This window comes from Salvelinus alpinus, chromosome 32, assembly GCF_045679555.1.
Source record: "Salvelinus alpinus chromosome 32, SLU_Salpinus.1, whole genome shotgun sequence".
Taxonomy (NCBI): Eukaryota; Metazoa; Chordata; class Actinopteri; order Salmoniformes; family Salmonidae; genus Salvelinus; species Salvelinus alpinus.
In genome coordinates, this window is record NC_092117.1 from 3763949 (window position 1) to 3780277 (window position 16329).

The 16329-nt window shown below is 43.3% G+C and overlaps 2 protein-coding genes across 3 annotated transcripts; one reads left to right on the forward strand and one right to left on the reverse strand.

Moving 5' to 3' along the window:
- Positions 1-208: 208 nt before the first annotated feature.
- LOC139562294 (uncharacterized) lies at positions 209-1840 on the forward strand. The gene is made up of 4 exons (XM_071379872.1): positions 209-301; positions 447-513; positions 631-668; positions 919-1840. Exons 1-4 carry the CDS (start codon positions 294-296, stop codon positions 1589-1591), a joined length of 786 nt encoding a protein of 261 aa, XP_071235973.1. The 5' UTR covers positions 209-293; the 3' UTR covers positions 1592-1840.
- Positions 1841-1895: 55 nt separating this feature from the next.
- Positions 1896-6537, reverse strand: fuom (fucose mutarotase). Of its 2 annotated transcripts, none has more exons than XM_071379870.1 (6): positions 6310-6537; positions 3481-3549; positions 3075-3145; positions 2884-2982; positions 2715-2788; positions 1896-2163 (listed from the first exon to the last, which is right to left on the reverse strand). In XM_071379870.1, the coding sequence occupies exons 1-6, from the start codon at positions 6392-6394 to the stop codon at positions 2097-2099; spliced, it is 465 nt and encodes a 154-aa protein (XP_071235971.1). In that variant the 5' UTR covers positions 6395-6537; the 3' UTR covers positions 1896-2096. The 2 variants fall into 2 exon arrangements, with proteins under 2 accessions (XP_071235971.1, XP_071235972.1); XM_071379871.1 differs by having other exon boundaries at positions 2715-2810; positions 6310-6516.
- Between the last annotated feature and the right edge of the window lie 9792 nt (positions 6538-16329).

Here is a 16329-nt window from a genome sequence, read left to right on the forward strand (position 1 = left end):
GTAGCAGTGGTGACGGCGAGGTTAAAATGTCACTTATGACTTCATTTTCCACATAACGACTTCTCATAGTGTATACACAAAACTAAACAGCCTATACAAATGACATGGCCGTACAACCCAAACATGACAGCCAACATGACTAATAATACTGAATAACTGGGTGAGTTCAAAGGTCAAAATCAGAGTTTATTATACAACCTTTGATCGAATTGTGTGTCAGGACAGGTGTGTGTATCACCCAGACTATAATCTCAGCTGTGAAACACACAGGAAGAACACTTCACAGAGACATCATGTTCAGGTAAGAACCTCTTCCTGTACTTTCAGGGGAAAACCACTGGCATATAGTACACGTTACATCAGAACACAGTGAATCAGCTGTCGGTTAATCAGGTTAATAATCATCATCAATAGTCAGTTGATCATCATGTCTCTCTTCCTCTCAGAATTTCTGTGTTGATCTGCTTCTCTCTACTGGTTTATGGCAACTCAGCCAAGCCATACAAGTCCTGGGTACGTACCGTAGACTGCATAAATATAACATTACTTCAATGTATGTACTCGCCTCCCTTCAGTGTACTAGGTACTATTATTCTCCTATGCACCAGTCTTCTGTTCTCTCTCTTGCAGGATAAAGTGGCTGAGTCTGCAGTCCAGGAGACTCTGATGTGAGTCCTCTCTGTTCTGTTATCGTTCGGTTCATATATAATAAAATATGCAGACCTGTGCAGAAAATGTGTATCAGCCTAAAGCCGGGATGCAATCCAATCGCACTTTGTCGACAACGCGCCGTTTACCTTCAATGTGATTTCCACAAACGCGGTAACATTGTAACACAGCGTTATACAGATTGAATCCCGGCCTGCATCTCCCTCCCTCCACCCAGTAATAATGCTTCACTGTTCACTCCCTCTTTAGGTCTGAAAATGAGAGGGTGATGTTTGATCTGGGGCTGAAGCAGGTGGAGGCTCCTGAAGACATGGACATCACTAACAATGACATCCACCCTGTCATGGCCACCTGGAAGAACATGAGAGTGGGAGGTGGGAAGAGACAAAAGGTAGAAAAAGAGGTCGTCCAAGGCAGATACTCCACAACCGAGGAGGACATGGACAATCTATACCACCCATCCATGGAGCAGACCCACGAGGCTGACCTGGCCAGAGCCCGATCTCAGCCAGAGGACACCTTCGTTGGGATGGCCATCCAGACAGAGCCCCTAGAGGATAACACCAAGTACTACAAGGAGGCTGGGATAGATCTAGATAACATCTCTCATCTCTTCTCAGGCCAGGAGGATCCACGGCACCCTGAACAGGACTGGGACGAACTCTACCATCCAGAGATGAAGAGGGGAGACGGGCGGTACCAAGTGGACGTGCCTCACCAGGGAGAGCTCTCTGCTGTAGTGGCAGAGGTCAAGGGTCATAGTGAGCCAGAGGAAGACAGGGATGACCTCTACCATGGTGACCTGCCTGTACCTGTTCAGGTGAATGGGAGTGACCAGGACAGGCAGCAGTCTGCCGATTGGCCCTCTCAGAGGATGTACAGAGAACCAGAGGAGGACCTGGATGACCTCCATCATCATTAATGAAACACCTAAGACGCATGATATCTGCCCCCTAACTGACTGTCAACTCTACAGTCAGCTACAGCTCTACTGCATCCAATCAAATACAGTTAAAAGCTGTACATACAGCAATGGGTTAAAGGCACATCGGCGTGACTCTATAGAAGTCTATAAACTAACACTGTATGGATCTAACCGTTTATTATATGTTTAATAACCAGTACTGTATAAGTCGATCTTCTAAAACATTAAAGACACCTGTAACCTCTACTGTAATGTGTCTGTCTTACATCTACTTAACAATCATTCACATGGAATACGAATAGAAAAATCACTACATTGTTTATTTACAATTGATACATTGCATATTAGATTTCAGATGGATCTTGACATCAACATTAAAATAATATATATTTTTTAAGAAAATCTAGATGTTTCTGAGAAACATGCAAACTCAAATTCTTAGGTCATTTGTTAGGTAATGCAAAATTTGGTTGTGCCCCGTCGATAACATTCAACGTGTGTGTCAATCTAGTAGTTCACCCGGAATGACTCCCTTCTTCAGTATCAGGCACCCATAGAGCGCTGTCTCCCTGTTTATAGAGAGAGAGAGAGAGACACAGTAAACACACACACAAAACTGGAGAGATACCTAGTCAGTTGCACATCTGAATGAATTCAACCGAAATGTGTCTTCCACCATTTAACCCAACCCCTCCGAATCAGAGAGGTGCGGGGGGCTGCCTTAATCGTCCTCATCGGCGGCCTGGGAGCAGTTGTTGTTGGGGGTTAACTGCCTTGCTCAAGGGCAGAACGGCCGATTTCTCCACCATGCCAGCTCGGGGATACGAAACAGCGACCTTGCGGTCACTGGCCCAACGCTGTTAACCGCTAGGTTACCTGTCGCCCCATTTATCTGGGGCGACACATGAAGACACATGCATGACGTACCCGCGCGCGCGCACACACACACACACACACACACACACACACACACACACACACACACACACACACACACACACACACACACACACACACACACACACACACACACACACACACACACACACACACACACACACACACACACACACACACACACACACACACACACACAAAGAGAGAAAAACCTGCATCTCACCCAGTTGCTACAACAGCAAAGGCTTTCTTGGCTCGTTCATAGAATGCAAATCTCTCCACCTTCTCGAGAGGAGCCTGGACACAGAACACACAATAACTTTACTCAACATATAAGTGTGTGTGTGTGTGTGTGTGTGTGTGTGTGCACGCGTTCACCCCTATCCACTCACCTGTACGCCAGCATGTGCCAGCTTCTGTCTGAAGATGTCCCATACAGGAGTGGCTACTCCCCTTTCTTTGTCACTGTCCACCAACTCCATCACGGCAGCCTACACACGCACATGCACACGAAACAATTGGTCACTGTCCAGCTAGCTTTCCAGATGTGACATATTGACATTTCCAGTTGCTGGGGACCTACCGGGCTGGGGACGTAGGTATCCAGGGGCAATAGCTTCAAAATGGCCTCCAAAAGCTCAGCAGCCCTTAGACCTGCAGGAAAATCACAGAGACTGACCATGTGATACAATACAACACACTCTTTAATTAGGGCCAGTATCGTGACACTTGTTAGTATCGTGGCAACACTGGCAAGGAAACAAAACACAAAGCAGATTTAGGAAAACAGCCCTAATGTTGGAAACAAACATAACTATTTGTTGTCATCCAGAGACACTTCTTTTCCATGCTATAGCAAACAATATTTTACATACATCCGTGTTTTAATTTTTGCCAGGGAAAAAAATATAAGTATACTACATACCAGTACTACACAACATGTGTTTTTTCTATTCCCCTGGTTAAGTAAAGGTTAACTATACACCTACCATCAGCTCGGCTCTCAATGGGACCGCAGGTGCAGGTGGAGGAGGTAGGGAAGTTTGTATCAGCCAGAACTGTAACGAGACAATGAATTGAAATATATCAATGTATCTCTTTATTGTCCTTGTTTGAGACTTCAATCTGTAACCAGGAGATGGAGTTGAGAGATGAGTTGACACATTTTTTTTTTTTTAAACAGAAGTTGCCAGATTGATTGGATGGAGGGATAAACGAAAACTGTAATGTCTTCTATTGACTATTGCATTTCACCTCGCTTAAGTGGTATAAACCTACAGAGGAGTTTAGAAACAAAAGCCAATAGTGGAGGTGCATAAATATGGCGGCCCCCATGCACTTACCACAAATTCCTAGTTTTTATAAGTTCGCCATATTGTACATTGCTCTCCATTACTCTTTTTTGTATGGTCATTAGCAGAGTATACATGATCCCAATTTTAGCTTCAAGACTCCGACAACTTGAAAAAAACAATACGCTGATGTATTGTTACATTGAACCATATCACGCGCTGTAGTTTAACTCGGTGTGGATAGTCCTAAAACAATGATGTCATATTTGAATTCTGCCATCTTTATGCACATTCGCCATTACAATAGGTTACATGTGGTAAATGTGGATTCCTAGACCTGCACTGACACTTGTGATGGGGAAAATGAAGCTTCCTGAAGCATTTAGGCATTATTGCCAATTGTGTCGAAAATAGGTTAATTACCCAATGCTTTAATCAACACAGTGTTAAGTTTATGAAGATTCCCATTAGCTATTGCACATTCCTGGGGTCCACAAAAAAAACGTACAAATATGACAAAGTACAGAATAGTAATAGACGAGATCGACATAAAATATTACATTAAAGTGGCACCTGCTGGTAAAAAGAATTGAGTGCAGCCAAATTATTATAGTTGCCTTCCCACAATGGAATAATGCAACAATGCAAATTAATTACTTAAAAATCATACAATGTGATTTTCTGGATTTTTGTTTTAGATTCCGTCTCTCACAGTTGAAGTGTACCTATGATAAAAATTACAGACCTCTACATGCTTTGTAAGTAGGAAAACCTGCAAAATCGGCAGTGTATATACAGTGGGGAGAACAAGTATTTGATATATATATATACACATAGTATCAGTCAAAAGTTTGGACACACCTATTCATTCAAAGGTTTTTCTTTATTTTTACTATTTTCTACATTGTAGAATAATAGTGAAGACATTACAACTATGAAATAACACATATGGAATCATGTAGTAACCCCCCCAAAAAATCAAAATATATTTTAAATGTGAGATTCTTCAAAGTAGCCACCCTTTGCCTTGATGACATCGTAGCACACGTAACCTACCTGGAGCTGGCAAACAGATTCAATAAATAGCCTATAACTTCAGTGTATTGTTGTTGTAGCCTTGTTATCATGCAGCTATTAATGGACATGTTTAGTTAATTAAATTGGAAGTTATCAAAGCTTTATCGCAATTGCCGTCGATCAGTTGTTAGAACGCAATAGATTGAAGGTAACAGTCAGTCAGATTAGGCTACAGGTAAAACATATATATAATTAACACTGGCTATTGGGAAACACAAGCACTTCTTACCTCTAAATCGCCAAGCTATTCATGTTGAATACATTTGTGTGTTATTTTGAACTAAGCAAGCAGCAAAATCGTTCAGTTGACAGCTTTCCTACATGTTGCCTAGGCTACTGTAGACTATCCAAAATAAAATGTAGGCGTATCAGGAGCTAAAGGCTAGGCTACCTGCATATATCTAAGCAAACCATGGCAAAGTTGAATTACAATAATAAACCCAGATTTTAGTCTGTAGCCTATGCCTATTGAAATGACAGGTCAATCTCGCAAATGGGCCATTTATAAATGTTTGCAGTCTTAACATCTGGCACATAATAATGGCAGAATTGCCAGAAAATAGCCTAACATTCGTAAAAAAAATTTTTTTTAATCTAAGTGTTTCTTGCTCAGAGATTTGGAGATCCTCTGTTCAACTTTCATCACTCAAACTCCTGTCGGATTTATCTATAGTGCGCAAAAGAGATGCATTTATAATTATAAAACCGGGTTCGAGCCCTGAATGCTGCTTGGCTAAAAGCTGTGGTATATCATACCGTATACCATGGGTATAACAAAACAAAAGTTACTCTTCTAATTACGTTGGTAACCAGTTTGAGCAATACGGCACCCTGGGGTTTGTGGTATCTGGCCATTACACCCGGGCTAACGGCTGTATAGAGGCACTCTGCATTGCGTCACGCTTAAGAACAGCCCTAATGGCTGTCGATTTAACTCGTTTGACTGCAATGATTAGGCAATAAGGCACAAGGCATATGACCAACGAGTTAAAATCGACATCCATTGACGGAAAATGATCTGGCGAGTTTAACAAAGGCCAATTATCTTTTCTCTTGCGACATATTCAAATGCCTTTAGTACGACATGTCATTCTTCACAATAATTCATATTTTGATGAAAACAGAATTTTGCTTCAAACGTCGTTACGTCGAGATTCCTTCTTAATTGTCTCGATAACGTTATGGAAAAAGGGTTTATTGTATACACGTGTCCGCTCCTCTCTTGCTGTGGTCATTGTCTTAGAACTTGTACCTGGCAACCCTGATCGGCACACTGCTTTGTTTGAATTACAGTGCTTTGCGATCTCGACGCATGCCTAGGAGCTCCGGTATCAAACATTAACATCACTACTGACAACAAGATCCATCGAACAGGTGACGTTCACAGACCTTCATTGAATCAGCAAGTTCACGTTCGCTCTTACGAGCGTAGCTAGCTGATTTATTTACCCAGTTCGTCTCCGTGGCCCATCTTGGCCAGGGCATACAGCAACTCTGGCGACAGAATGGACGGTATTCCTTTTAGAATAACCATAGTAGCAGGTTCGATAACACAGGCACTTCACAGAAGGAAAAAGACGACCAGGAAGTAAGTCATGAGATCAGAGTGCTTGTAGGCTATTATATTGGTCTAACACAGGTTGCCGAACTACAGTCAGTGAGGGCACACCCCTCTTCAGGGGCGGACTGGGGCAAAAATTCAGCCCTGGCATTTCAGCCACAACAACCCACATAACCACGAGCGCGCATCCCCTACTACTTACACATACAGGCAGTAATGCTACTGAAACATAACCTAGGCAACTATAGGACAGCGTGTCTTTGTCTAAATATCAGACTGTTACCATGGTTACTCCACAGATATCAGTTTGGAAGAAGTCGCTGTAAAAAATATGCAATTGTCTCTACAGGCCAGAATGTTGAATACAATGATATTTACCGGTTGTCTGTGCTGTTGGTCCTTTTGGCTGTAGGAAGTTTGCCAGCTTGGGACAACTTTAGTCTGTTCTTCGGTTAAACTCGGTCATTGTTGACATACTGTATTGTGCAAGTCCTGTGCGAATTGCATCAGCATTGAAAATACAAACTGACATACAGACCAGCATATTGAAAGTCGGGTTAATAACCCTACTCTGTGGCTATTTTGTCACAGATTACCTCCTGCATAAGTAAAAAATCTGCAGACAACAGGTTAAGTACTTTCGAATGAAGTTTATTCAACAGTCTGACTGTTCACAAAGATGTTAGAGACGAGAGAGGTGTCTTCCACTCTCAGATTCGTAGAAGCTAAGCGTTTCTCAACTTTTACTGTACCAGTGACCGGTGAAACATAGCCCTCCTTTTTTACCAGCTCATGTTTAAGACTCTGTCTGTCTGTGATTCTCCTTGTTCTCCTCTGTTATCACTCTGTCTGTCTGTCTGTCAATCACACCTAAGTGTTAATAGTTAAAATTACATATAGACCCTACATATTAAGGGAATGGCAGTACATCTGTGTCTCTCTGTTTTCTTCCTAACTCCACTGCACTCACCTCTGAGCTGTCTATGCTAAGCCTAGCATCTTTTCCCACAGCACTGGTACCAGAAGACCAGGGGACCATACTCTGGGCCCAGCAACATCCTAGTTGTGAATGAATAAACACATTTATTAGATAAAGAAGAAAGATGACTGAATAAATGCCTAATAGATGACCATTGGCTCATAATACCTTATGAAAGCCTAAATACTTACAGTATGTCATACATGTGTCCCCATCCTAAGTGTTAATTATATAATATATCGCCAAAATATCAATGAACTGGCAGAACATGTGTCAGTGTTTGTCTCTCTCAGTTTTCTCCCTACATCCACTACACTTGACCTGCTGCAGCAGCAGCTGAGATATATGTGCCGCGAAGCTTAGCATGACTGGGACCAGGGGACCACACTGCCTGTGCTGGGCCCAGCAACAGCCTAGGGTAGCACTTCATTTTAAGGTCCCATAATAAACCATCATTAAGGCATTTACAAACCGTTTGCTCAACATTTATTAATCATTACTCCCCTATTTGTAAACATTAGTAAGCTAGTTTTTCACACGTGTGTGTATATATACAGTACCAGTCAACAGTTTTGTCATACCTGCTCATTCCAGGGTTTTTATTTTTACTATTTTCTACATTGTAGAATAATAGTGAAGACATCAAGCTATGAAATAACACATGGAATCATGTAGTAACCAAAAAGGTGTTAAACAAATCAAAATATATGTTATATTTGAGATTCTTCAAAGTAGCCATCCTTTGCCTTGATGACAGCTTTGCACAATCTTGGCCTTCTCTCAACCAGCTTCATGAGGTAGTCACCTGGAATGTATTTAAATTAACATATGTGCATTCAAAGTTGAATTTCTTTCCTCCTTAATGTGTTTGAGCCAATCAGTTGTGTTGTGACAAGGTAGGGGTGGTATACAGAAGATAGCCCAATTTAGTAAAGGACCAATTCCATATTATGGCAAGGACAGCTCAAATAAGCAAAAATAAACAACAGTCCATCATTACTTTAAGACATGAAGGTCAGTCAATGCGGAACATTTCAAGAACTTTGAACGTTTCTTCAAGTGCAGTCGCAAAAACCATCAAGTGCTATGATGAAACTGGCACATGAGGACCGTCACAGGAAAGGAAGACCCAGAGTTACCTCTGCTGCACAAAATCTAATTGTAATAAAGTCTCAAGGTTTTGCTCGCCTGAGGTAGAGTATCTCATGATAAGCTCTAGACCACACTATTTACCAAGAGAGTTTTCATCTACATTCTTCGTAGCTGTCTATTTACCATCACAAACCGATGCTGGCACTAAGACCGCACTCAATGAGCTGTATACGGACATAAGCAAACAGGAAAACGCTCATCCAGAGGCGGCACTCCTAGTGTCCAGGGAACTTTAATGCAGGGAAACTTAAAATCTGTTTTACCTAATTTCTACCAGCATGTTAAATGTGCAACCAGAGGTAAAAAAAACTCTAGACCACATTTACTCCACACACAGAGAGCTCATCACTAAGCTAAGGACCCTGGGACTAAACACCTTCCTCTGCAACTTGATCCTGGACATCCTGATGTAACGGATCTGAAATGGCTAGCTAGTTAGCGGGTACGTGCTACTAGCATTTCAATCAGTTACGTCACTTGCTCTGAGACTTAAGTAGGGTTTCCCCTTGCTCTGCAAGGGCCGCGGCTTTTGTGGAGCGATGGGTAACGACGCTTCGTGGGTGTCAGTTGTCGATGTGTGCAGAGGGTCCCTGGTTCGCGCCCGTGTCGGGGCGAGGGGACGGTTTAAAGTTATACTGTTACATTGATGCTGTTGACCCGGATCACTGGTTGCTGCGGAAAAGGAGGAGGTTGAAAGGGGGGTGAGTGTAACGGATCTGAAATGGCTAGCTAGTTAGCGGGTACGTGCTACTAGCATTTCAATCAGTTACGTCACTTGCTCTGAGACTTAAGTAGGGTTTCCCCTTGCTCTGCAAGGGCCGTGGCCTTTGTGGAGCGATGGGTAACGATGCTTCGTGGGCGACCGTTGTTGATGTGTGCAGAGGGTCCCTGGTTCGCGCCCGTGTCGGGGCGAGGGGACGACGTAAAGTTATACTGTTACACTGACGGGCTGCCCCCAGGTGGTAAGGGTAGGTAAAAACACGCTGATCCTCAACACAGGGGCCCCTCACTGGTGCGTGCTCAGTCCCCTCCTGTACTACTCCCTGTTCACTCATGACTACATGGCCAGGCACGACTCCAATACCATCATTAAGTTTGCCAATGACTCAACAGTGATAGGCCTGATCACCGACATTGATGAGACAGCCTATACGGAGGAGGTCAGACACCTGGACGTGTGGTGCCAGGATAACAACCGCTCCCTCAACGTGATCAAGACAAAGGAGATGATTGTGGACTACAGGAAAAGGAGGACCGAGCACGCCCCCATTCTCATCAACGAGGCTGTAGTGGAGCAGGTTAAGAGCTTCAAGTTCCTTGGTGTCCACATCACCAACAAACTATCATGGTCCAAACACACCAAGACAGAGGGCACGACAAAACCTATTCTCCCTCAGGAGACTGAAAAGATTTGGCATGGGTCCTCAGATCCTCAAAAAGTTCTACAGCTGCACCATCGAGAGCATCCTGACTGGTTGCATCACTACCTGGTATGGCAAATGCTCGGCCTCGGACCGCAAGGCACTACAGAGGGTAGTGCGTACGGCCCAGTACATCACCAGTACATCACCGCCATCCAGGACCTCTACACCAGGCGGTGTCAGAGGGACGCCTTAAAAGTTGCCAAAGACTCCAGCCACCCTAGTCATAGACTGTTCTCTCTGCTACCACACAGCAAGCGGTACAGGAGCGCCAAGTCTAGGTCCAAAATGCTTCTTAACAGCTTCTACCCCCAAGCCATAAGACTCCTGATCAGCTAATCAAATGGCTACCCAGAATATTTGCATTGTCGCCCCCCCTCTTTTATGCTGCTGCTACTCTGTTTATTATCAATGCATAATCACTTTAACTCTACCTACATGTACATATTACCTCAATTACCTCAACAAACCTGTGCCCCTGTCACGACTTCCGCTGAAGTCAGTTCCTCTCCTTGTTCGGGCGGCGTTCGGCGGTCGACGTCACCGGCTTTCTAGCCATCGCCGCTCCATTTTTCATGTATCCATTTGTTTTGTCTTGTTCCCTGCACACCTGGTTTTCATTCCCCAATCAATCTACATGTATTTATTCCTCTGTTCCCCATCATGTCTTTGTGAAAGATTGTTTGTGTTTGTCTATTGTTGACGCGCCAGACTGGTGGTATTTTCACGAAGATGTTTATTGTTAAACATAATTCTTATGACTGTTTTGCGCGTTTTTCACTTCTGCCTCAATAAAGTGTGCACCTGTTAACAAATCTCTGCTCTCCTGCACCTGACTTCGCTACCAGTACGCACACACCTGACAGCCCCCGCACATTGACTCTGTACTGGTACCCCATGTATATAGCCTTGCTACTGTTATTTTACTGCTGCTCTTTAATAATTTGTTATTCGATTTTTTATTTATCTATTTTTTACTTAACACTTATTTTTCTTAAAACTGCATTGTTGATTAAGGGCTTGAAAGTAAGCATTTCACGGAAAGGTCTACACCTGTTGTATTCAGCGCATGTGACAACTCAAATTTGATTTGCAGAGGATGAATGAGAGGATGAGTTACCAGCCTCAGAAATTGTAGCCCAAATAAACGCTTCACAGAGTTCAAGTAACAGACACATCTCAACATCAACTGTTCAGAGGCGACTGCGTGAATCAGGCCTTCATTTTATATTAATTTTTTATTCAACCTTTATTTAACTTGGCAATCAGTTAAGAACAAATTCTTATTTACATTGACGGCCTACCAAAATGCAAAAGGCCTCCTGCGGGGACGGGGGCCTGGAATAAAAAAATATATAAATAAAATACAATATAAATATAGGATAAAGAATACATCACAAAAAGAGAGACCACACTACATAAAGAGAGACCTAAGGCAACAACATAACAGTAAAACATGACAACACAGCATGGTAGCAACACAACATCACAACAACATGGCAGCAACACAACATGGTAGCAGCACAAAAACATGGTACAAACATTATTGGGCAAAGTCAACAGCACAAAGGTCAAGAAGGTAGAGACAACAATACATCATACAAAGCAGCCACAACTGTCAGTAAGAATGTCCATGATTGAGTCTTTGAATGAAGCGATGGAGATAAAACTGTCCAGTTTGAGTGTTTGTTGCAGCTCGTTCCAGTCGCTAGCTGCAGCGAACCGAAAAGAGGAGCGACCCAGGGATGTGTGTGCTTTGGGTACCTTTAACAGAATGTGACTGGCAGAACGGGTGTTGTATGTGGAGAATGAGCGCTGTAGTAGATATCTCAGATAGGGGGGAGTGAGGCCTAAGAGGGTTTTATAAATAAGCATCAACCAGTGGGTCTTGCGACGGGTATACAGAGATGACCAGTTTACAGGGGAGTGTAGAGTGCAGTGATGTGTCCTATAAGGAACATTGGCAAATCTGATGCCTCAGGAGCACCCTTACCTTATCTGCCGATCTATAAATTACGTCTCCGTAATCTAGCATGGGTAGGATGGTCATCTGAATCAGGGTTAGTTTGGCAGCTGGGGTGAAAGAGGAGCGATTACGATAGAGGAAAACAAGTCTAGATTTAACTTTAGCCTGCAGCTTTGATGTGCTGATAGAAGGACTGTGCACCGTCTAGCCATATTCCCAAGTACTTGTATGAGGTGACTACCTCAAGCTCTAAACCCTTAGAGGTAGTAATAACACCTGTGGGAAGAGGGGCATTCTTCTTACCAAACCACATGACCTTGGTTTTGGAGGTGTTTAGAACAAGGTTAAGGGTAGAGAAAGCTTGTTGGACACTAAGATAGCTTTGTTGTAGAGCATTTAACACAAAATCCGGGGAGAGGCCAGCTGAGTATAAGACTGTAACTTCTGCATATAAATGGATGAGAGAGCTTCCTACTGCCTGAGCTATGTTGTTGATGTAAATTGAGAAGAGCGTGGGGCATAGGATTGAGCCTTGGGGTACTCCCTAGGTGACAGGCAGTGGTGAGACAGCAGATTTTCTGACTTTATATACTGCACTCTTTGAGAGAGGTAGTTAGCAAACCAGGCCAAAGACCCTCAGAGACACCAATACTCCTTAGCCGGCCCATAAGAATGGAACCGTATCTTAAGCTTTGGCCAAGTCAATAAAAATAGCAGCACAATATTGCTTAGAATCAAGGGCAATGGTGACATCATTGAGGACCTTTTAAGGTTGCAGTGACACATCCATAACCTGAGCGGAAACCAGATTGTATACCCCGAGAGAAAACTATAGACATCAAGAAAGCCAGTCAGTTGATTATTGACAAGTTTTTCCAACACTTTTGATAAACAGGGCAACATAGAAATAGGCCTATAACAGTTAGGATCAGCTTGATCTCCCCCTTTAAATAAAGGACGAACTGTGGCTGCCTTCCAAGCAATGGGAACCTCCCCAGAAAGGAGAGAAAGGTTAAAAAGGTTGGAGATAGGCTTGGCGATGATAGGGGCAGCAATCTTAAAGAAGAAAGGGTCTAAACCATCTGACCCAGATGGTTTTTTGGGGTCCTGTTTAAGGAGCTCCTTTAGCACCTCGGACTCAGTGACTGCCTGCAGGGAGAAACTTTGTAGCGGGGCAGGGGAAAAAGAGGGAGAAGCATGGGGGATAGTCGCATTAGAAGGGGTGGGAGATGAGGAAATGTTGGACGGGCAAGGAGGCATGGCTGAGTCAAATAGGAATCCTGACTTAATGAAGTGGTGATTAAAGAGCTCAGACTTGTGCTTCTTGTCAGTAACAACCACATCATCTACATTAAGGGACATGGGCAGCTGTGGAGGAGGAGGGTTTATTCTCCAGGTCTTTAACCGTTTCCCAGAACTTCTTGGGATTAGACCAACAGAGAGAGAACTGCTCCTTAAAGTAACTAACTTTGGCCTTCCGGATAGCCTGAGTGCACTTATTTCTCATTTGCCTGAACGATAGCCAGTCAGCCTGAGTATGGATGTGACGAGCCTTTCACCAAATGCAATTCTTGAGGTGGAGTAACTCTGCAAGATCACGGCCGAACCAGGGGCTGAACCTGTTTTTTAATTCTCATTTTCTTTATGGGGAAGTGTTTGTTAACAATACCACTGAAAATATCAAAAAGGAAGGTCCAAGCTTCTTCGACAGAGGGGATCAAGCTGATTCTATACCAATTTACAGTGGCCAGTTCATGAAGGAAGGCTTGCTCATTACATTGTTTTTAGCAAGCGTCTATGACAAATCAGGACAGGTCGTTTCACTGAGCAGCCATTACGAACACAGGCTGTAAAACAGTGGTCACTAAGGTCATTACAGAAAACACCAGACTGATACCTATCAGGATTATTTGTGAGGATAACATCGAAGAGAGTAGCCTTTTCTGGGTGTTTGGAGTCATACCTTGTGGGATTGGTGATAATCTGAGAAAGATTTAGGAATCCCGTTTTTTTAGGACTTGGTCAGGTGGTTTAAGCATGTCCCTGTTTAGGTCACCTAGCAGGACACATTCAGAGCTAGTGTAAGGGGTCAGGAGAGAGCTTTGGGCAGGTAGGGTACAGGCCGGTGCTGATGGAGGACAATGGCACCCAGCAACAGTCAACAAAGAGCTATTTGAAAGTTTAATGCTTAAAACTAGCAAATCAAATTGTTTGGGGACAGACTTGGTAGAGACAACCGAGCACTGAACGTGATCCTTGGTAAAGATTGCCACTCCCCCACCTTTGGAAGATCTGTCTTGCCGAAAAAGGTTATAACCGGGAAGGTTAACATCATTATTCAAAACACTCTTCCCTTAACCACGTCTCAGTAATGACCAACACATCTGGATTGGAGCTGTGAACCCACACTTTCAATTGATCCATTTTAGGTAATAAGCTTCTAGTGTTATCATGCAGAAAACCCAGGCTTTTACGAGAGCAGAAATCAGTGAAGCAGATATCAGAGCACAAGTCAGAATTGGGGCTAGCAACAGTAGGTGGGCCAGGGTGTACATGCACATTTCCAGATATCATCAGCAGTAATACAATCAAGGCACGGCAGAGGACAGGGAGAGCTCTGCAGTGTTGATTTATGACATCTGAATGTGCATCAGATGGCAACAAGATCATATTGTACAGTAATTTCATCAGGTAACATGAATATAAAAGCCGGCGAGGGGTGGTTAGAATAGGATGGGAGGCCAAAAGTCTGTGTAACCAATAGAGAGTCAGAGTCCCGAGTGTGGGAACAAACATAGTCTGTCCCACGGTTGGGTAAAGAAAGTTTGGAGTCAACAAAGTATGCAGGAGTCATGAGGCAAATAGCAAAATGCAATAATGACTTGGGGCTAGCCATTGTAAGTTCAGAGTCACTCGCCCCAGCAGTGCGTGTGTGCTGGAGGCGAGCGAAAGCTCGGGAGAGAGGGGTGAGTGTGGTGGAGGTACCCGATTCATGATCGAATTCCTGCAAAGAAACCACTACTAAAGGACACCGATAAGAAGAGACTTGCATGGGCCAAGAAACACGAGCAATGGACATTAGGCCGGTGGAAATCTGTCCTTTGGTCTGATGAGTCCAAAAAGATTTAGTCAACCGCCGTGTCTTTGTGAATTTTTAAAGTTGTCCACATTAAGGTCTAGTCTACTGTTTTGCTCATTTGCATTTGCAATGTATTGCACTAATCAATGTGCAAATGTACATGTTATCACCAGCCAATGCCAACTTCCTTGGCCCATGGATGACACTGGTTATGTCCCAATTCTCTCATTCCTCCCAAAGTGTGCACTTGTTCACTTCCCTTCACTATTTTGAAAGGAAATTGCTGATAAAACAAATGTGGCGGAAACCCATGCATCCACCAATCCAATGCTTTCCAATGCGGGAGGGTCTACTACAATTTGTGCCAATTTTCTTAATTTTAGGCTCAAAAGAAGCCCGTCGTCCTCTTACATTCTGTCAACTTTATAGTCTGCTGTGTTTTGTATTTTTTTTACCCATAATGCTCATTGACTTGACATTCCAAATTACCATTACATAAAGCCCTGAGTGATTATTTCTACCATGGTTCATGCTATTGTGTCATGTCAATGCCATTATGATGTACTTTTGCTCCCAAGGCAAAGCCTATAAAAGCATGGGTCCCAGACACTGAGTGGGTATAACTATAATCATGCCCAGACACAGACTATCCACTTCTCGCCCAGTCCGCAGGATGCTTAGAGCCACTCGGACCGTGAGACGCAGGAAGAGAGTTGGCAGGAGGAGACATTAGGTCCCTTACTAGCCATCAGCTCCCTGTCAGGTAAATGCCACTGGCATTTACATTCCGCTGTGTTTTGTATTTCTTTATTTTTCCTGGTTTTTGTGTTTTGGAATGGCACGGTTACTACGGAAGATTCACCTGTCATAATGCAAATTATGTAAGTGTTTGTAGGCCAATTTCAAATGTGTAAAATGACTACATTACCCATAATGCTAATCGACTGGACATTCCAAATTTTCATGGCAATTATGGCTCACAATAGTAATATTAATTTATGCAACACTGTATCCAAGGTATCCTGTCAATTGCACTGCTGCACTTATACCCGATGGGCCCTGCGTAAAATCTTCAACTGCATATCTCATGAGTGATGCCTTCTGCCCTGTTTTCCCCAACTCTTAAACTAACCATAAATCCTTTCAAATAATGCTGTCAAATAAGCACTAGGTCTAAAACATATGCTTCCCTATTGCCTTTCACCTTGACCAATCAACTTACTGCGATGGGATGAGAATACATGGTAGAATTCATAGGCCCATCAAATCCTTTGTTTAAGACACAATGTTGTCGTGTCCTTGGCTAGACAA